General features: G+C 43.1%; 1 protein-coding gene across 3 annotated transcripts in view; it reads right to left on the minus strand.

The window, feature by feature from the left end:
- The window catches only part of ARHGAP44 (Rho GTPase activating protein 44), a 202,065-nt gene extending 193,362 nt beyond the window's left edge, over window positions 1-8,703 (minus strand). For 2 of the 3 annotated variants that reach the window (XM_050765615.1, XM_050765614.1), the window contains exon 1: window positions 8,307-8,703. In XM_050765615.1, the coding sequence (XP_050621572.1) occupies window positions 8,307-8,359 (53 nt within the window). In that variant the 5' untranslated portion in view covers window positions 8,360-8,703. The remainder of the gene's footprint in view (window positions 1-8,306) is intronic. The other variant, XM_050765616.1, reaches the window with a different exon arrangement.
- Window positions 8,704-22,722: the final 14,019 nt, after the last annotated feature.

A 22,722-nucleotide genomic window follows, 5' to 3' on the forward strand; every position in this document is an offset into this window, starting at 1 on the left:
GAGCGAAACGGACAAAAACTACTTTATAGGATTATAAATAGATTGGAATACACATGCCCTATTCCCAGATGGGAAGAATTCTCATTATACTCAATATTGTAAAAATGTCCATTTTTCTCCATCTTAATATATACTTTTAAAAAGTAATACTGAGAGACAATAAACAAATGAGCACAGTCAAGAAAACTGATCAACTTTCTTTCATAACGGAGCAATTTGGAGGTTAACTGTGGTTAAGACACAGCAAGATCCTTAGGCAAAGGCTGTTGAGCTCTGAAGACCCAGGAGCGGCCCGGGTTGAAGCTGAGCTGAGGAGTTCAGCCTGACTCCACTCCCACCCAATGGATGGGGTCTCATGATAAGGATTAACCCACCACTGCTTATCCGGGTAGCTGAGTCTGTCTTAAATTCCTACCAGAACCAACAGACAAGAAAACAAACTAGAAATCCTAGAAAAAGATAAAAGTAGATGAAATGTTTTAAGTACATAATGATGGTGATATTTCAATACGGTGGGTATGAATTACACTATTCAATAGCAGGATAATCAATTTTAAAAAGCCTAAGTATTATACCTAAGCCATGTCATACATCAAAATCAATGACTGACATATTAGAGATCTGAAGGTAAAATGAAATTATTATAAATAGTAATAAAAATGTACGCATATTTATATAATCTGCGTCTTGGCAAAGTATCCCCAAACATAACATTGAAGAACAGACTACAAATAGATAGACTTAAGATCACAAAATGTTAAATTTATATATAGCCAAAAAAAGAAAGACATACAACAAAAATTTTTAAAACCAGTAGGGAGATGTGTGTGACAAAGCATATATATGCTTAATATATTAAAAATTACCTTATCAATAAGAAATTACCATCAATAAGAAAACAATTGTGAACATGACTTTAGAAAAATGGGGCAAAGACAAATGCAGGCAATTTAGAAAAGGCAACTAATGTCAAGAGAACTTTAAAAATGTTCAGCCTCAAGGCCAGGCACGCTGGCTCACGCCTGTAATCCCAGCACTTTGGGAGGCTGAGGCGGGCAGATCACGAGGTCAGGAGATCGAGACCATCCTGGCTAACATGGGGAAACCCTGTCTCCACTAAAAATAAAAAATAATAATAATAAAAAAAATTAGCCAGGTGTGGTGGCAGGCACCTGTAGTCCCAGCTACTCGGGAGGCTGAGGCAGGACCGGGAGGCAGAGCTTGCAGTGAGCCAAGATCATGCCACTGCACTCCAGCCTGGGTGACAGAGTGAGACTTCGTCTCAAAAAAAAAAAAAATTCAGCCTCACTAGAAAATAAAAGAGGTGGAGCCAGGTAGGGTGTTGCACACCTGTAATCCCAGCACTTGGGGAGGCTGAGGATGGAGGATCGCTTGAGCAGAGGAGTTCAAGGCTGCAGTGAAAGTAGTGTGTGTGTGTGTGTGTGTGTGTGTGTGTATAATATACACATTCACAGTCTTAAAAATTCACATATTCTTTGACCCAGCAATTACATTTCTAAGACTTCATCCTAAGAAGCTAAATTCATGAGAAATATTTGCTAAGTGAATGGCAAAAGAAAATGAGTTAACTACAGTGGAATATTATATAGCCTTGAAAAATTACGCTGGGGATTAACAGTTATTGACATGGGATCATATCCAAGATGTAATATGAAGGAAAAAAAACAGGTTACAAAACAGTGTACAGAGTATGGTCTCTACACTTTTTAAATAATATATATATATACTGCTCAAAAACTGAAAGACTATATCCAAAATATTAGCTATGGTCTCTGGGTAATGAGATTATAGGCGATTTTTTTTTCCTTTTAGTCCATCCATAAGTTTACGATTTTTCTACCATAAACAAATATTACTTATATAACCAAAATGAAGGTTAAAAAAAGTAAATTGAATTCTGTGGGAAAATAAACATTTATTCTAAAAATAAGCTCTAAAGTTGGAAAATGAAAGCAAAACATCTGCTTCCTGGACAGAAAAAGGAATTTGAAATTGCTAGACAGCCACAAGCTTCCCAAAGGCGGTGGAGTTCCAGGTGCTGGCTCAATAGGGTGCCCCACGCCCCAAGGAAGAGGCCTGACTCTCTGACTCTCCCCCACAACCTCCTGCCTGATCTACAACTACATCCACACAGAGCTGAAGCATAATTGTATTATTTGCTGTCTTTATCAAATAGCATCTGAAATAATCTGCTCTTGATTACTAATAAAAGGGATACTTACTAATCCCCTCTAAAAGGAATGACTATAAATTACCAGCATATTCGTATGGCTACTGATTCGCTTTCTCTAGAGGAAAAAAAAAAATGGTCCTTATTGCCCATCATTAAAAAAAAATCACTGATAAGTTTCTTTGATGGAGACAAAATGGAAAGGAATATGATTAATTGCTATTTAAGAGCATGGCTTCCTCACAATGACTTGCAGGTCTGGGATAACGGAATTCTGCAGGAAATCTAGGCAGCTTCAGGCTGACTGCTGAGAGCAGCTCAGCAGAAGGTGAAACCCAACAGACCCACACAGTAAGGATCTTAGAAGATAAGAGCAAAGAATATTCTCTCCAGATTTGCTAGCCCAGTAATCAGTGGGTTAGTACACTCTGTTATCTTTCACATATATACAGCACAACAGGCAGTAAGGCCTGGGCTTCCATAAAACTCTAATGAAAAAATCTTTGCTCTGAGACCCAATGTGCGCAGCGCTCCTTGGGGGACAGGTTTGGGTCTGCCCAGCCCTGCTGGGCTAACAGGAAGCCCATGGCAGGACCTGTGTTGGTCTGGCAGGTCTAACCCATTGTAAGGGAAATAGAAGGGAAGGAACAAAGCAGTCCAAAGCCAAATTTGGAATTGGTTCTGATTTTCCTCTAATGTCCTATTCATTGGGTCATGGCTCTCAGAAGGGCTACTACAAGGCAGGGCAGTGTCTCAGAGAAACCTTCAAGGAAAAGATCCTCACTGACTTTGGCAGCTTTGGCCCAAACGAAAATGTCTGCAGCACCAGTGCTCCTGGAGGCTGCTGCGGCCTCAGCATCCAGCTCCCAGGCTCCCCACCACTGGCTGATGCCTGGGCCTCTGCAGCTGAATTCCAAGAGCTGCACAGCAGCAACGATACTTGCAAAGCTGTGCATCGGAAACCAAGCCTGCTTTGCAATGTACGCGAAGCAGTCAAGGAATAGAAAACAGGGCTCCAGGGACAAAACTTTGTCTTCACTCCCCAACTCATAGCCTCTAAATCCACACACTTCATCCCGACCCAACCAGCCTTCTCCTTCCCGCACACGCACCGCTCCTCACCTACTCCCAGACACTTTGAACATCATCCATTTTAAACAAGAGCATAAACCTCACTTGGGCCATCACTGGGCAGTAGCTGTTGAAATCGTTTCTAAGAATCCTTTTCTACTTAGGAGGCCAACATGATTTTTGGAAGACTGAATGGGTGTTCAGTGACAACGAACCACCTCAACCATTTGGTGGGCACTTCAGTGGACCAGGCTCCCTCCAACCTCGTGACAGCCCTCTGAGGATGGGACCGCTGTGAACCCCCTGTGCAGACTGGAAAAAAAAAGTCCTCCCCATCAAATCAAGGTGCCATTACTTCTTCCATTTTCTTTCTCTTAGTACGTCTCTTGCTAAATTTTAGCTCAGGGCTTCGCTCCACCCAACACCAACCAAATGTCACTTCCAAGAAAAATACTCTATGCCTTTTGGTATGCTTCTCACTCCAGCAGCCACTAGACTCTCTCGAAGGTAAAAAGAAAAATGCTGCCATCAATCAGGCCTGAACCAAATTCTCCCCTAAATCTTGCTCTATCCTTCCAATGCCCAGCAGTGCAGCTGTTCCTTTCTCCTCTGACCACCATCACAACGTTCAAGAAACGTGGTATCAGGAGCTTTCCCCATCTTTGAACTACTTCAAAAGACTCCCTTATCTATAGCTCATGGATCTTATTGTTCACTTACTCATTCCATTGCCAAAGAATGACAGAGGACCTTCTACACAGGGCAGTATTAGGGCAGTTGTCCCTGCCTCCAAAGAGTTTAAAGTCTAGTGGGGAAAAGTAAATGACAAAATATAAAAATTATAATACAAGTGAGCCATTATAACCATAGCATGCTTTTAGAATACAGGTTCCTTTTTTTGTTTGTTTGTTTGTTTTTGAGATGGAGTCTCACTCTGTCACCCAGGATGGAGCATAGTGGCGCAACCTCAGCTCAATGCAACCTCCATCTCCGGGGTTCAAGCGATTCTCCCGCCTCAGCCTCCCCAATAGCTGGGATTACAGGTGCCTGCAACCATGCCCAGCTAATTTTTGTATTTTTAGTAGACACAGGGTTTTGCCATGTTGGCCAGGCTGGTCTCGAACTCCTGACCTCAGGTGATCCACACTCCTTGGCCTCCCAAAGTGCCGGGATTACAGCTGTGCCCACGGCACTCGGTCTAGAATGCAGGTTTCAAGCGAACAGGAATTTTGTTTGCCCTGTACCGCAATACGCCCTGAACCAGAGCAGTGTCTGGCACACAGTAGGTATCTAATAAATGTACATATACCATAGTGCATATAATTCAATAGCACTCAGAACATTTGCCCAGATATACTTGTAGCTACTATTTATGAAGCATTTTCTAGTGCTGAGCACTGCTAGGTACTTTTCACAGTATCTCTTTTTTTTTTGTTTTGTTTTTGAGACAGAGTCTTGCTGTGTCGCCCAGGTTGGAGTGCAGTGGCGAGATCTCTGCTCGCTGCAAGCTCCGCCTCCCGGGTTCACCATTCTCCTGCCTCAGCCTCCCGAGTAGCTGGGACTACAGGCGCTCGCCACCATGCCCAGCTAATTTTTTGTATTTTTAGTAGAGACGGGGTTTCACCGTGTTATTCAGGATGGTCTCGATCTCCTGACCTCGTGATCCGCCTGCCTCAGCCTCTCAAAGTGCTGGGATTACAGGCGTGAGCCACCACGCCCGGCCACTTCTCACAGTACCTCATGTTATCACTGCAGTTTCCACATTACCACAGTACAATCCTTATTACTCCCATTTTGCAAGTTAGAAAATTAACGTGCAGAGAATTAAGCTTAGGATTCCACAGTCAGCAACAAACTAAACCTGTCCCAGTGGAAAGCCTGTCCTCCTAACCATGAGGCATACAGTGGCCAGGGAGTGCCTCCCAAAGGACAGACTGAAGTGAAGGGACAGAAAGGGGAAAGTTCAAAGCAGAAGGAACATGTGCAGACTAAGGAAACAGACCAAGGAGGGGCTGAAACTTTTCTCAGTTAAATACAATGGGTTTTATCAAATCTTTTCATAGTTGCTGACGCCCTCAATACGCCTTGGATGTAAGCACTTCAAGAGAAAGTACTAGTAACCCAACAGAGTATGTTTAAGTAGGATAACTCCTACATTGTTAAGATGACTTGAAGTTTTATATTCAGAACTCCAGAACCTGCAACTTAGGGAAGGCAAGCCGTGAGGAAGGACTTTCAGTCCTCTCAGTCCTCCCTCAGAAAGAGGAAAACTTTAGAAACACACAAGGATAAAAAACAAGTGCTTTATAACCGTACACCTAAAGTCCAAATTCCAATCCTATGTGCTTCTGATTTAAGAAATTAACAAGCAACTGCGGGTTGTTTTACTCCAATACTCACAGGATCACAACCCAAAACATTCTCAATAATAGAAGAAATGCTGCATCTCTCGCTGACCCTCCATGGACCCTGGGGTAAGCTGTTTTAATCTAGGCAATAAACATCGATTGAGAGTCAGTAGCCTAAACGGCACTGCACTGTCTACACAGGCATACGACAGCAATCAATATATTCGGCTGGAGGCAGGCAGACAAGAAAATAAAAAATAAAAGCGTTTCAATCAGTGATGAGTGCTGTCCAGAAATGAAAAAATGATGAGCTGGAGGTAAATAGGGGAGGAAGGGCCTCTTGAAGGTCTTGGAACCAAGACTGAAATGATGAGAAAAAGCGACTTGGAAGGAGCACATTCTCAGCCAAGTTAAAAAAAGAAAGGGAAAACATTAAAAACAAAACAAAACCCTCAAGGTGGATATGAGCTCAGTGTGTTTGGGGCTAGAAAGGCCACATGGCTAGAGCTCCATGAATGTGGAAAGAGTGGAAGAGATGAGAATGGGGAGAAAAAGAGTTAAGAAAAACAGCCAACCAGGGATGGTCCTGCAAGACCCTGGCAAGATGTGAGATGCTAAGCGCAATAAGGTGTCGCTGGAAGCTTTTCAGCAGCAAGGTCACACGAACTGGTTTTTGCTTTAAAAGGTTTGCTCTGGATTTCATCAAAAGCCATACAGGCTGGCCCTCACCTGGCCCAGTGCACAACACAATGGCTACCAACGGAGAAACGCAGAATTCATCCATATGCCAACATCCACCAGAGTCCCAACAAAGAAGAGGAAAGAACCTCTTGGTGACCAGCTGCTTGGACTTCCAAGAACGTGCTCTCAATCCCTAAGACCACTTTTTCTGAAATCCAACCTCCCCTCACCATTTCGCATTCCCCCCATGGATGAGGCTGAAAAATAAGATACGATGCCATGGCACAAAAAGTTCCCCCATTTCAAAACAGGTCCTGAAAAAATAGAATTGTGTTTCAGGAAGCCAGGGAGGAGGCATAAACACGTTCTGAACATTCAGATTCTAGCACTGCACGGAAACCCCAAGACCCAGAGAAACCAGCAACCCAAGTCTAGTGTCAGGGGCCTCCTGGTCACTGGGCTGGTCTCAGGTGATGGTCAATGCCCGCCTGCAGGGTGATGAAGAAGCCAAGATATTAAAGACGGGTCGGCTTGACTGTCATCTGCTAAACAACGAATACCAGGAAACACTATCTCGGCATCCAACACATCAAAAGGCAGTCCACGTGAGGCTATATCTGTGGCAATACCATGCCAGAAATCTGGGCTAATCTGACTCTGCTATTCATAAATTCCCCCTCACGTTAAAGCACATGTGTTTGGGAAGGAAAAATGAATCCAAGTCAATTTTAGACATTGTTACTTGGAAACCATCTGGAGTCCCTGGAAGCATAAGAAGCCACCGCATCCCCTGCCCTCAAATGCCCACTGTAACTAGGGCAGTATGCTTAGATGGGAGTTCAGATGTCCCCTATTCCCCAGGGCTGTCCCCACCCCCATCCTACCAGGTGCCAGTTCAGGCTCCACTTCCCACCCCGGAAAGGTATTTGGTTTCTCGGTAAACCTAGTGGAGAGCCCTCGATGCGTTGAGCTTGCATTTGAACTGCACCCAAGGCTGGATTCTTTGCTTTCTGATTGCTTTAGAACTGCACACCTGAATTCCTTTGCCACAGCAGCAGCGGAAATCCCTCCCCAGGAGTACGGGTTCCAGGAAAAATCCCCTCTACCTAACGATCCTGTGCTCAAAGAATGCCTAGTCTTGGGAGAGACCCACCAGGATTTTTACGTAACCTTAATAGATGTTGGCACCCTGCAGAGCCGCTCCTGGAGTCCAGATGTAGCCCATTTTCACCGTGATGGCAGCAGGCGGGGTCTTGCAGCTTCCCCGGGCCTGACTCTTCTGACTGTGGGGCCTCTGTCCCCCTCCCCTACCTGGCTGCGATTCTCATCTTCCCGAGGACTTGGGCCTCGTTTTTGCAGCCTCCCTCCCTCCACTGAAATCAGTCTTAACACCAAGCAGGCAGCAACGCCATTCCACCAGCACCTTCCTTCCTCTCCCACCCCTCACTCTTTCCCCCAACCAAACGCCTTAAGAAACCCGGCCAGGAAAGTGATCCAGAATCTCGTACAGTCATAGTCCCTGAAAATAAACACGGCGGGAGGGGCAGGCCGACCAGGCCCAGCACTTTCCCTGGACCCGGGAGCAGCCCTGAACTCGGCGCAGGGGAGGGGAGGAAAGAGATCTCCGGAGACCGACTGCGGTTCAGCTGCCTCCAGCACAATCTGAGCAAACACCTGTTTCCAGGAAGACAGGCGGCCAGAGGGAGAAGGGAGTCCCGGGGAAAGGCAGGGAGGACGAAGCGAAGGGGCAGCCGGGGACGCAGGTAAAGGATGCGTCACACTTTGCGCTTGGCAACCGGAGCCCGGAGCAGAAGGCGGCGCGTGTGAAGGGCTCCGGGGTCTAGGAAGTTCAGGGAGGAGGGGTCGCGTCTGCGAGCAGCGCCTGGAGGCAGCTGCTGCAGGGGAAGGGACGGAAGGAAGAAGGACAGGAGGCCGGGCGGGATCCATCACCTGCGCGCCCCGGCGGATGCAGCCTCGCGGGCGCGCACCGGCCCCGGTGCCCGCGGGTGACCTACCTGCCCACCGTCTGGTTGGCCAGCTGGCGCATGCGATTGAACTGCTTCTTCATCGTGGCCCCGCTGCCGCGCTAGCCCAGGAGCTGGGGAAGGACGGAGCAGCCCGGAGCCCGCCGCAGGGTTACATGGCTCCCGCGCGGAGCCTCCCGGGCGGCGGCGGCGGCACTGCGGAGCCTCCGGGAGCCGTCTGGCCCGCGCGCAGCTCCCTCCCGAGGGCACCGCCGCCTACGCCTCCTCCCGCCGCGCCGCCTCCTGCCGCATCCCCCTCACGCTCGCCGCGCAATGCCCGGGGCAGAGCAATGCCCGGGGCCGCCCTCGGCACCGGCCCGCTCCGCCCGGGCTGCCTGCCCCCAGTCCCAGTCCGGCGCGGGGACCCGGGAGTCTCCGCAGGCTGGCTGGCCGGCTGGCCGGGCTGTCCCCGTGCGCCTGTGCGGAGAACGCCGTGCATGCCGGGACTTGTAGTTTGGCGCCCCGTGCCCACCTTTCCTCTGTCCAAAGTTTGCAAGGACAGTGGAGTGCGGAGGTGGAAGAAGGCAGCGTCCACAGCAGCTTTGCACTTTAGCGTTCAAGTAAGGGAAACGTTTTCCTGTTTTAAAAATGGCAAAGTGGGACCAAGAATACAACAGCAAATAAAGAAAGTGAGCATCTGTCTCTCATTGTATTTTTAGTGAATGTGAGGCATCTGTGTTCTCAATTCACAGAAGGGAGATTTATGCTAGCAGATACGTGGCTGATAAAACGGTCTAAGGTCACCTGATTAATGATGAGGTTCAGGGTTACGCTTGAAACACAGGGGCTGACAGCAGATTTTGAACTCGGCATAGCTTGCATCCCAGAAGTCTGATTCTTAATTTTTACCAAACCAAACCCAATAGGTAACCAGAAGCCAATATAGATAGTAACATTGTGCTTACTGGCCCAACCTGTCTGAGACAGCTTTTTTGTATGGCTTAGACGCCAATCTCGTATCTAGTCCCATTTCCCTTCCACCAGCAGGAAACCAAGGGGCATGAGCTGTAGCACCCCACAAGTGTCCTGCACCACAGCATCCCATGGACGTCAGCTGGTTCCTTGAAAGGGGTTGTGGCTTCTTCGTTCTCTATCCTTAGAAAAAGATAGGTGAGCCGGGCGCAGTGGCTCACGCTTGTAATCCCAGCAGTTTGGGAGACCAAGGCGGGTGGATCATGAGCTCAGGAGTTCGAGACCAGCCTGGCCAACACAGTGAAACCCTGTCTCTGCTAAAAATACAAAAATTAGCTGGGCGTGGTGGTGGGCGCCCGTAATCCCAGCTACTCGGGAGGCTGAGGCAGGAGAATCGCTTGACCCCGGGAGGCAGAGGTTGCAGTGTGCCACTGCACTCCAACCTAAGCGACAGAGCTAGACTCTGTCTCAAAAAAAAAAAAAAAAAGAAAAAAGAAAAAGATAGGTGATTGCAATTAGGTTTTATCATTATATATCAAGGTTCTATCATTATATATCAAGTAAGAGCAATATTGTTGGGTGCTAGGCGCTTTGGATTAAACAGATAGGAGTTCCTGCGTCAGAATTCCACATACCTGTTATATAACCTTAGGAAAATTGCCTAACCTCTCCAAACCTCTGTTTCCTCATCCCTAGATAGAGAAATATGCTTCCTGAACTCCGGTAAGAGAACTATTTGTTAAATTACCAATAATCAAATTACATATAAATTTTCATGTAGTACATTGCCATATTCATTTACTACAAAATGATTATACTTAGCATAATAGAGAAAAATCCTATTCGTACAACAGAATTACTAATCTTATAAAGGAAGGATCTTCTTTGAAACGGGATATTTTGCATATGTTGATTATAGTTGCAAGATGTCCTAAATATGGCTCTAAGTATCTTGCTGGCCAGCTAAACAAAAAATGGTTTGAGGCATGTCTTGGCTGAATGAACATGAAATCTTTAATTAATTGTGAATTTAGCCTCTGCTTATTAGGTCAGACAGCTCTAGCCAGTGAATAAACGAAGGCATTATTTGCTTTTTTTTTTTTTTTTTTTTTTAAGACGGAGTCTTGCTCTGTCGCCCAGGCTGGAGTGCAGTGGCCAGATCTCTGCTCACTGCAAGCTCCGCCTCCTGGGTTCACGCCATTCTCCTGTCTCAGCCTCCCAAGTAGCTGGGACTACAGGCGCCCGCCACCTCGCCCGGCTAGTTTTTTGTATTTTTTAGTAGAGACGGGGTTTCACCATGTTAGCCAGGATGGTCTCGATCTCCTGACCTCGTGATCCGCCCGTCTCGGCCTCCCAAAGTGCTGGGATTACAGGCTTGAGCTACCGCACCCGACCATTATTTGCCTTTAAGCAACTATGTTGTACCTATAATGTCTATATGATGTCTATATTAAGTGAAATTATTTCCATTTTGAGATTTTTAAAAAAGCAAAGTACAACATGCTTTTTATGTGTATAAATAATAGTAAGACATTAAGGTCACTGTATGACTTTTAGCAACACTATCTCTGGTAACTTCTAGAACTGCACTGTTGAATATAGTAGCCCCTCACCACAAGCGGTTGTTGAAATTTAAACTAATTAAAATTCAAAATTTAGTTCCTCACTTTTGCACTGTTGGTGGGAGTGTAAATTAGTTTAACCATGGTGGAAGACAGTGTGGCAATTCCTCAAGGATCTAGAACTAGAAATACCATTTGACCCAGCAATCCCATTACTGGATATATACCCAAAGGATTATAAATCATTCTACTATAAAGACACATGTACATGTATGTTTATTGCGGCACTGTTCACAATAGCAAAGACTTGGAACCAACCCAAGTGCCCATCAGTGATAGACTGGATAAAGAAAATGTGGCACATATGGAATACTATGCAGCCATAAAAAAAGGATGGGTTCATGTCCTTCGCAGGGACATGGACGAAGGTGTAAACCATCATTCTCAGCAAACTAACACAAGAACAGAAAACCAAACGCTGCATGCTCTCACTCATAAGTGGGAGTTGAACAAAGAGAACATGTGGACACAGGGAGGGGAACATCATACACCGGGGCCTGTTGGGGGTTGAGCATTAGGAGAAATACCTAATGTAGATGACGTTGATGGGTGCAGCAAACCACCATGGCACCTGTATACCTATGTAACAAACCTGCACGTTCTGCACATGTAACCCAGAACTTAAAGTATCATAAATAAATAAATAAATAAAGAAAAACAGAATTTAGTTCCTCAGTCACCCAAGTCACATTCGAAGTGCTTAAGAGCCACATGTGGCTAAAGGCTACTGCATTGGACAGCACAGATAAAGAATATTCCTATCCTCTCAGAAAGTTCTACTGGTCAGCACTAATCCTCAAGAACTCTGGTAGACAACTCCGATATCATGCCAGCCCCTGCCTTCAATCCCGAGATTTTTCCGTTCCAAAGGGAAATCCCCTTGGCTGCCTCCCCTGACAGAGTGTGGTCTGATAATATTTTATTAACTGGTGGCTTCTCCACATATTTTCTGTCTTCCTTTGAATGCTCCCTCCACTCAGGAAGCAGCTAGTGCGTGTTCTGCTTTCTACCCCAGGGAAGGGATAATAGCGCAGAAACAAGAGCTTCAGAAACACATGTGACAGAATAGAGTTCTTCAGGACAGAGTTTTGAGTTTCCAGAATACAGGCTTTGGAGCTTTAATAGTCTATGTCAGAAATAGTAGATTATAAAGAATATATCATCCTGCTTAGTCTAAATAAAGAACCCACAGGCTGTAAGATGTTGAAAATGGTGATGGGGACTGCAAAGCAGGAGAGAAAGAGAGAAGAAAAGTAGATGATGCTTGTGTAGATACTATTAATGTCCAAAAAATTTCACTGCCAATGCCTATGGGAAGGATGCTATTTTACCTTACTGTTGAGTTAAAGATCGGTCATGTGATTTTCTTTGAACAATGAATATGCACAGAAGTGACTTATATGCTTCTTCTGAGGGCAGACGTTTTAGGAGTCATTTTGTGATCCTGCCCTCTTCTTCTTAATACTGGCAATGAACCAGTTGGGGGCTGCTGTGGAACACCGATGTGGCCCTCCAGCTGGAGTGAAAAAGGTGTCTTTGCTGTTTTAAATCAGAGGTTTAGGGATTGTTTGTAGCTGTAACATAATTGAGTCTAAGCTGACTGCTACAGCGGGTTTCTCTGAGAAAGCAGCATGCACCTTGCTTTTCCCCATGGTCAACAATGAAGTTGGGGGCAGGCAGACTGGAGACAGATATATCATTTCGGGGCATCTGAGCACAGTGGAGAAACTGCACACCGCTCCTGGAGTGAAGGCTAGGCGTGGCCAAGCTCACAGAGATCTTCTGCCTTGTAAGACACAGGACCAGTAAGATATCTACATGAAATGTCTACGGTACCCATACCACAGGCCAGTGGTAGCCCCAGAGCTCCCTGCACCCAAGCCATGTGCAATGATTTGGTGTCTGCATGTGTGGTGTGGGGATATACAAATGTACCTGAAAGAGCTGGATGTGAAAGCTGTTGGGATCAAAGACGGTGATCAGGATGAGGAGGCAGCTTTGGCCAAGATGGGGAATGAAGATAGAATTGCCTGAAACTTAATTTTTGTCACCTAGAAGAATAGATTTAAAATAAAATTTAAATGTATTTGCGAAAGAAGAAGGGGAGGTGAGGAAGGATGGTGGGAAGGGGAAAGAAGAGGAGGAAGAGGAGGAAGAAGAGGAGAAAAGAAGAAAGAAATTTCTATGTCTTATATACCTAACTTTGACCTATGGGAAGATTACATGTCCCTGTTCCTGTTGACCTTCCCTTTGACCTTGTCACTTGCTTTGGCCAACAACATATGGGCTTCTTACTTGCTTCAGCAATGTTGTAGTACCATTTGTCTGAGATATGTTTCCGTGGAAATCTGATACTCCCTTTAGAAGCCTCCGAATTAGAATGGTTTTAACCTCTACTCTGAGAGCAAGCATTCACTGGCCAACATGGGGATCACTAGCTACATGTGGTTACTTAAATATTATTTTAAATTAGGTTAAATAAAACAAAGTTTCAGTTTTTCCATTTCAAGTGCCCAATAACTACCTGTGGCTAGTGGTTGCCGTAGCAGACAATGTAAAATAAACATTTTCATCATCATAGAAAGCTCTATTGGACAAGGCTGGTCTACAGAACAGAATTCAGAGTAATAACAACAGGGATACGTTCTGAGAAATACATTATTAGGTGATTTTGTTATTGCACAAACATCATAGAAAGTACTTAACAGCCAGGCGTGGTGGCTCATGCCTGTAATTCCAGCACTTTGGGAGGCCAAGGCAGGTAGATCACCTGAGGTCAGGAGTTCGAAACCAGCCTGGCCAATGTGGTGAAAACCCGTCTTTACTAGAATTACAAAATTTAGTTAGGTGTGGTGGTGGGTGCCTGTAATCCCAGCTACTCAGGAGGCTGAGGCAGGAGAATCGCTTGAAACCAGGAGGCAGAGTTTGTAGTGAGCCGAGATCGCGCCACTGCACTCCAGCCTAGGTGACAGAGCGAGAGTCCATTTCAAAAAAAAAAAAAAAAAAAGGAAAGAAAATACTTACACAGACCTAGATGGTGTAGCCTACTACACACCTAGGTTATAGGGTATAGCCTAAGCTACAAACCTGTATAGCATGTCACTGTACTGAATTGTGTAGACAATTGTAACACAATGTAACACAATGGTAAGTGTTTGTGTTATCTGAACACATCTAAACATAGAAAAAGTATGGTAAAAATACAGTGTTATAACCTTATGGGATCACTATGGTATATGCAGTTCTTTGTCGACTGAAACATCCTATACATTGGGGTCCACAGAAGACAGAAAGCAGAACAGGAAGCTTGAGCTCATTATAATTATGGCCAATCATCTTGCTGGACTTCTCCAGGACACTCTTTTCTTATCTGCTATGTGGGGATTTGTAGTACAAAATCTCTAAGTAGTATGTTTTGGGGAATTAATTGGCCAGTCTATTTGCTCAATAAATTGCTGTTGGAGAAGATACACCTATGCCTTACAGCATCTGATGTGTCAAAACAACATTCAGTGCTACAATACGACTGAAGGATATTACAGATTCCAATCACCTTTTTGCTTGCAGGTATCAAACTTGACTTGCACCATTCAAGTATATCTGTTATTCCAAAATATTTTTTAAATAGGGTAATAGACGTTCCCATCTTTGGGCATGGTATTAATAGATGTCGTTAACTCCAATTTTCAGCCTTCCCTTAATAGACCTTTGCATGGTCTCATCATAGGCAGAGTGTATTTTCCCACTTAATAACTTAGGACTTGACCAAAGACTTCTTCGGCTAATGGCCTGTGGGTGAAAGTGATATATGGCACTTCCAAGCTGTGCATTAAGAGGCTTTGTACATTTTCCTCTGGCCTTCTGGCACATTTACCACTGCCATAAGAAAAAACTTTCCCCAGATAGTGGCTTGTCTTCTGTCTTGGTCTCCAGGGGAACACTTGTACAGCAGGCCCAATACAGACCTTAGAATGAATTAAGGGTGTAATTGATCCATTAATTTCAGGACTTGTTATTTCAAAGAGATACATAAAATGAATAGATAGAAAGTCAAAAAGAAGAAAAACACACAACTTTAGACACGAGAAAAAGGATTTAATCACAGATGCACAAAAAGTATAAGAGAATGCTTTTGCAATCTTGTGTTTACCTATTTTAAAGTAAGCTCTTTATTTGCTTGGAGAATATGAACTGCTACAGGTGTTTCTTTCTTTCTTTCTTTTCTTTTTTTTTTTTTGAGATGGAGTCTTGCTCTGTCTCCCAGGCTGGAGTGCAGTGGCGCAATCTCGGCTCACTGCAACCTCCACCTCCTGGGTTCAAACGATTCTCGTGCCTCAGCCTCCCTGCGTAGCTGGAATTACAGGCGCCTACCACCAATGCCCAGCTAATTTTTGTATTTTTAGTAAAGATGGAGTTTCACCATGTTGACCAGGCTGTGTTCGAACTCCTGACCTCAGGTGATCCCCCTGCCTCTGCCACCCAAAGTGCTGAGATTACAGGCATGAGCCACTGTGCCTGGCCTGCTACAGGTTTTTCAAAAATGGGTAGGAAGCATGAGGGGACCAGGAACACTGAAAAACTTGGAAAACTTTTCAAGGAACAATACTCCCCAAAGTAGCCAGGCCCATATGGTTTTATGGGGAACACTTTCAAAGCTTCAAACAACAGATAATTCTTCTGCTACTTAAGTATTTCAGAGCACAGAAACAAAATGAAAGCATCCAAACTCACTTATGAAATTGCCTTAACTCTGTTATCAAACCTGATGAAGATGGCACAAATGCAAAAACAACAAACCAATATCGCCTACAAGAATAGATATAAAAATTATTAATAAAATGTTAGTAAATAAAGTCCAACAGCATATGTGTTTATATATAAACGTGTTATACATTTTAACGTTATTGAGGGAAAAAATGGAAAAATTAGGATTCATTTAAAAAATGAAAAATGCCCAGATTCTTACTAATCAAGATAACACTGGGAATCTATAAACGTGTTTCAAAAATAGGATCAGACTGTTGTTAGGACAATATGTTCTTTCTTATCTTCTGTTATTCTAAATATCTCTGTGATCAACATGTTAATGGTTAAAACTTTTTGCATATATTTATTTAATTAAGATCAACATTAAATAATCAGAATTTCTGCATTGAAGTGTGTCATGTTTTAAAGCTTTTTATATGTATTGCCAAATTATCCTGTAGATAAAAAATGGAAATTTTCACCATCCCAACTACAGCATATAAATACGCCATTTTCCCCATACTCTAACCTGTGCTGAGTATCACCGCTCTTAATAATCCTGCGAGATGAATAGATGAAAAATAGCATTATTATGCCATTTTAATTTGCACTTGTTTTTACCACATTAAACATTTTCCCACATGTTTCATGGCCGTTAGTATTTCTTCTTTGGTTAATTAATTCTCCATGTCCTTAACCCATTTTTCTGTTGTAGGTCTACATTTTCTTACCAATTTTTAAAAGCTTTGTAGTCATATTAATTACACTAATGCTATTGTATCTTATGGCAAATGTTTTCTCTAGTTTGGCCTTTCCTTTTCAACATCTCTAATGTTGATTTTTATCTTCCAGGAATTCTTTTTTTTTTTTTTTTTTTTTTTTTTTTCTGAGATGGAGTTTCACCCTTGTTGCCCAGGTTGGAGTGCAAAGGCACAATCTTGGCTCACTGCAACCTGCATCTCCCGGGCTCAAGTGATTCTCCTGCCTCAGTCTCCCAAGTAGTTGGGATTACAGGCATGAGCCACCACACCTGGCCAATTTTGTATTTTTAGTAAAGACAGGGTTTCAACCTGTTGGTCAGGCTGCTTTTGAACTGCTGACCTCAGGTGATCCACCCGCCTCAGCCTCCTGAAGTGCTGGGATTACAGGCGTGAGCCGCTGCACCCAGCAAGAATTCTACATTTTTGATGTGGTCAGATCTATCAATCTTTTCCTTTATGTTTTATGCCTTTGGTTTAATGCTTAGAAAGTCTCCCTTATCCCCAAAGGATAGAAATATTTGACTACATTTTTATCTAAAACATTTATGTGTTAATTTTATTTATTTTTAGTAAATTTTACATTCAACTTCTGGTAACAAAATGTTAACAAAAGCCAGTAGTTTTGACTCATTTCTCCCTCCAATATCCATTTGAAATAACTCATCAAACATAATAGAGCAATTCTGTGTCACTCATGGAAATTAGAGAAAGGTCCCTTTCACAATCTTGTCAAAAAATGGTACAGGTGATTTCTGAGTGAGGGAGTCCTGGCCAGGTAGATTTACTATGTGTAGTAACTTGGGGAAAATTAAACTGAGATCTGCACCATTTCTGACCTGATGCCTTTCTGTCCAACTCAGCTACCAAGTCTTAAGTAACCAGACCTCTCTATGTGAGACTGACAAGCAGAAAAAAGACTTAGTATTTCAATATAATAGTAATGAGAATGAAGAAGGTAATAATAATAAACTATATAGCCAAGTACTACTGTAAGTGCTATAACATACATTATCTTATTTAATCCTTAGAAGAACTCTAGAATGAGGGTTTGACTCTACCTATCAAATAAACCAAGCTCAGAGGGTTTAGGTTAACTGCCATTCAAGGTTCAGAACTAGGATTCAAACCCAAGTTTTTCTAGTTCAAATGCCTGTGCTTTTATTATAGGCTATGACCTCCATAAAACAGGGGACTAATCTGAGAATCCAGAGAAAATAGCTGCTAGTGAAAGTTATGCAAGAAGTAAGGGAAATATATTTTTTCACTCTAATTTGTATTCTTGGTGAGAACTGAGAGAAAGCTGCTTTAATATAACAAGAGCTGGTTGCCATGAAGAAGAGCCACATTAAACAAGAAAGAGTTCTTGGATAAGAAACGCATGACTTCCAAACTAATGAAACTCCACAGAGGCAGGAAATAGCAGATCTGGCACTGCCCAAAATGGAATTACTGCATTAGAAGATGGGCTGGAAGAATGATCCCAAAATTCAGCGGGAAAAAGTAGGTAATGCAATGAAATGGTGAGGAAAAAGAAACTAGACATGGAATCTTTTTTCAAAATATTCAAACAAATATGTAATAGAATTTGCAGAGCAGATGATGAAGAAGAAATAAGCATAAAAAATACTAAAAAAGGCCAGGCGCGGTAGCTCATGCCTGGAATCCCAGCACTTTGGGAGGCCGAGGTGGGCGGATCACCTGAGGTTGGAAGTTCGAGACCAGCCTGACCAACATGGAGAAACCCGTCTCTACTAAAAATACAAAATTATCTGGGCATGGTGGCGCATGCCTGTAATCCCAGCTACTTGGCAGGCGGAAGTCGTGGAGAGCCGAGATTGGGCTATTGCACTACAGCCTAGGCAATAACAGCAAAACTCCGTCTCAAAAAACAAAACAAAGAAACAAACAAAAAAACATTTTGCAGAGCTGAAGAAAGGCCCAAGTCAAAATTAAAATAATTCACGAAGGGCTAGAAAATATTACTGCACAAGAAAAACAAAATCCCTAGACATATCTTGGTTAAATTTCTGAATTTCGAAGACACACACACACACACACACCAGAAAAAAAGAAGTTTGTCTTCAAAAAGAGAAGCTGGTTTGCCTCATGCTGACATCTGCAATGCTCAATGCCAATAAAATTCAGAGCAAGATTACAGGGCACCCATGAAAATAGGTCATAACTCAAATGCAACTCAAAAGTCTACATCTGGCCTAACATTCACAAACGAGGGCAAAAGGAAGTCGACATGTAATGACTGAAAAGGTTTATCAACTACCCATTTTTTCTGGAAAACAAACCTCAAAAATTATTGTTTTTCAAAAGAAATAAAAATCAAAATATAAAACAGGAGAAAAAGTTCTTCATGATCTTGTGGTAGACAATGATTTCTTAAACATGACACCAAATATTCTAATCTTAAAGGAAATATTGGCAAATTGGACTACTTAACAGTTAAGAACTTTGGTTCTTAATGGTTCATCTGATGATACCATTAAGAGAACTAAAAAGGCTAAGCTCCATGGCACACGTCTGTCAACCCAGCACTTTGAAAGGCTGAGACAGGAAGATCACTCGAGCTCAAGAGTTAAAGACTAGCCTGGGCAACTCCAAAACTCCATTTCTACAGAAAAAAAAAAAAAAAAAATCAACAATTACCAAGACCTGGTGGCAGGGCCTGTAGTCTCAGCTACTCTGAAGACTGAGGTGGAAGGATCACTTGAGCCTAGGAGGGTGGAGGCTGAATTGAGCGGAGACTGTGCCACTGAACTCCAGCCTTGGGAACAGAGTGAGGCTCTGTCTCAAAAAATAAAAAACAGAATGAAAAAGAAATCATCAGAGTGGGACGAATTATTTGCAATACATTCAACCTTCATAAAACAGAGAGAGAACTCAACTCCAAAATATATAAAGAATCTGGATGGGCATGGTGGCTCACGCCTGTAATCTCGGCACTTTGGGAAGCCAAGGTGGACAGATCACTTGAGCCCAGGGGTTCAAGACCAGCCTAAGCAACATCTCTACTAAAAAAACACAAAAATTAGCCAGGCCTGGTGGTGCATGCCTGTAGTCCCAGCTACCCGGGAGGCTGAGGTAGGAGAGTCACCTGAGCCCAGGGAGTCAAAGCTGCAGTAAGCCGAGATCAGGCCACCACACTCCAACCTGGGCAACAGAGCAACAGTGCAAGACCCTGTCTCAAAGAAAGATCGATGATAGATAGATATAGATAGATAGATAGATAGATAGATAGATAGATAGATAGATAGATGTGTGTGTGTGTGTATATGTGTATACATGTGTGCGTGTATATGTGTATGTGTGTGTGTGTGTGTGTGTATATAGAGAGAGAGAGACTCCAGGGCTGGGAGTGGTGGCTCACACCTGTAATCCCAGCCCTTTGGGAGGCCGAGGCTGGTGGATCACCTGAGGTCAGGAGTTCAAGAACATCCTGGCCAACATGGTAAAACCCCCGTCTCTACTAAAAATACAAAAAAATTTAGCCGGGCGTGGTGGTGGGTGCCTGTAATCCCAGCTACTTGGGAGGTTGAGGCAGGAGAATCGCTTGAACCCGGGAGATGAGGTTGCCGTGAGCCAAGATCGTGCCATTGCACTCCAGCCCAGGTGACAGAGCAAGACTCCATCTCAAAAAAGAAAAAAAAAAAAAAAAAAAAAAGGAAAGAAAAGAAAGAGAAGAATCCTACAAATCAATGGGAAAAAGGAAGAAACCTTCAGGATAAATTGACAAGAGATTAAGAGATTTGAATAGTCACTTTTCCACAGTCACTATCCAAATGGCCCAAGAACACAAAAAGTTGCTCAACCTTGTTAATCATCCAATATATGCCATTGATATGAGAATGAAATTCCACCACACACCCATGGAAGAGCTAAAATGGAAAGAGACTGGCTAAACCAGTGTTGGTGAGGATGCAGACCAAGTGGGACTGTCATATAATGCATTTTGGTGGGAGGGAAATCAGTACAGCACTTTAGAGTGCTGTGCTTGCAGTATGCGCTAAGGCTAAGCAGTATGCACACTTCATGACCCAGCAATTTCACTTGTTCAACAGAAATGTGGACATATTTACCACAAAAGGCATGTGCTAGAATGTTTGTATTGGCAGCATTTGTAATAGTCAAAAATTAAAACCACTTGAAGTCTCCATTGACAACACAGTGGATAAATAAAAAGGTGGTATATTCATACAATACAACGAATCGTATGAATTCATTATCATACAAAGGTGGCGTATACATGGAAAGAAAAAGGAATGTATTCGTGCTTCACCTAACAGTGGATGAAAATGTGGATGAATCTCACAATGGAGGCTGAGCAAGAAAAGCCAGATACAGAACAGTATATACTGTATGATTTCATTTACATCCAGTTTAAAAACAAGCAAAGTGAATCAATGGTAATAGAAGTCAGTATGGAATTTATCTTGGGGAAGCTGGGAATGGGTGCTATAGTACCTGGGAGGTGGCACGCAGAGAGCTTCTACAGTTCTGGTAACAGAAATGTCCAATTTCTTGATTTAAGTGGTGGTTACATTGAGAATACTCATTTTATAAAAATTTATCAAGCTCTACACTATGTTGGTGCCCTTCTCTGTATCATATTTTAAAAATTAATATTTACATATAAATTAACAAATAGAAGCTTAAACACTTGGAAATTATAAGTCAGTCTTCTAAGCTACCTCTTAGATCAAAAAGGAAATCAAGAATGTAATTACAGAATACATAGAAACATACCAGTATGTAAATATTGCATAAAAACCCATAGTTTCACCTCAAAACTGCATTCAATTTCAGAGAGATATTTTTAATGTTATCAGAAAGAAAGAAACAAGTTATGCTTTTATCTCAAAAAGCCCCAAAAGAGGAAAAATAGAAAATCATTATCAACCAGGCGCTGTTTTTCACACCCGTAATCCCAGCACTTTGGGAGGCTGAGGAAGTTGGATCACCTGAGATTGGGAGTTTGAGACCAGCCTGACCAACATGGAGAAACCCCATCTTTACTAAAAATACAAAAATTAGCCGGGTGTGGTGGCACATGCCTGTAATCCCAGCTACTCGGGAGGCTGAGGCGGGAGAATCGCTTGAACCCGGGAGGCGGAGGTTGCAGTGAGCCGAGATAGTCCTATTGCACTCCAGCCTGGGCAACAAGAGCCAAACTCCATCTCAAAAAAAAAAAAAAAGAAGAAAGAAAAAAAAAGAAAAAGAAAAGAAAAGAAAATCAATATCAAGCAACATGGAGGAATACATTTGTAAAGGTAGAAGAATATGGATAAAAACAAAAATTGATTAATAAATATAAAAATTACTGTTATGATAAAACAATAAAAGAAATAGGTGGCGAGTCCAAGAGAGAAAACAGAGATACGCAACATTAGGAAGGAGAAAAGAGTAGTAGGTTCGGATTCCAATTCACAAACTCAGGTGTATTTTCCATGACTGGACTTTGCGTCTTCAGACCCATTTTATGAAGTGACAGAAACAATGTTAGGCATTCAAGAGTTATCTCCTTTTTCCTGCATTGGCACTCATTTTTCTCAGGGGCAGAGGGTGTGCCATATGTAGTACCATGACTGGAGGGTGGAGGAGAGGTTGTTGAGCTTCAGCCTGGGTTATTACACTTACTTGCCATCATCTGCTCAGAAGCCCGTATGCATCCAATTTCCGGATGTCAGTTTAGGTCACTGTTGAGTATATCCTCGTTACAGACCACAAGGCTTTTTCATGAGTCTATCTCTCTTCCACCTAACTGCAATGCCTGCTTCTTATAAGTGCTAGGAGAAAATTCTACAGCTTCCATGCCACTCCAGATGATAAGCAACTCATTTGCACCTCTCCAAGATGCTTGGGTTCCCAGAAAAACCCCTATGGTGGTAGAGCAAACCTCCAAGGTAGGTCAGGTCTGTCTGTCTGTCTGCCTGCCTGGACCTGGCAGAGCCCTTTCCATTGTAATGGTCCATGCACTGCTTGCATGTTAACCTTAGATATCTTTCTTCTCTGTGGGGATTTTGATGGTAGAGGTAGGGTGGGTGCCAGGTGCAAAAATTAAAAATACCTAGTAGAGGAGCAAGGGGATACATCTGTTGGTGGATCATCAGAATCTCATGTGACAACATGCAGATGTAGAGGCCAGAAAAATAATTTTAAGAGAATATTATGTATTTTGTTTAATCTTGATTGAGCATTCACAGTTGGGAAGGCACTGTGGTAAAGGCAGGGGTGTAGAAGTGAAGATAGACAAGAATGACTCTTGGATCTTCCCTTTCTCTCCTCTCTTCCTATCCCACCTTTTCTATTCTATCAATTTTGAAGTCTTTGTATTTCTACTAATACTTATGAATATTT

This window comes from Macaca thibetana, chromosome 16, assembly GCF_024542745.1.
Source record: "Macaca thibetana thibetana isolate TM-01 chromosome 16, ASM2454274v1, whole genome shotgun sequence".
NCBI lineage: Eukaryota > Metazoa > Chordata > Mammalia > Primates > Cercopithecidae > Macaca > Macaca thibetana.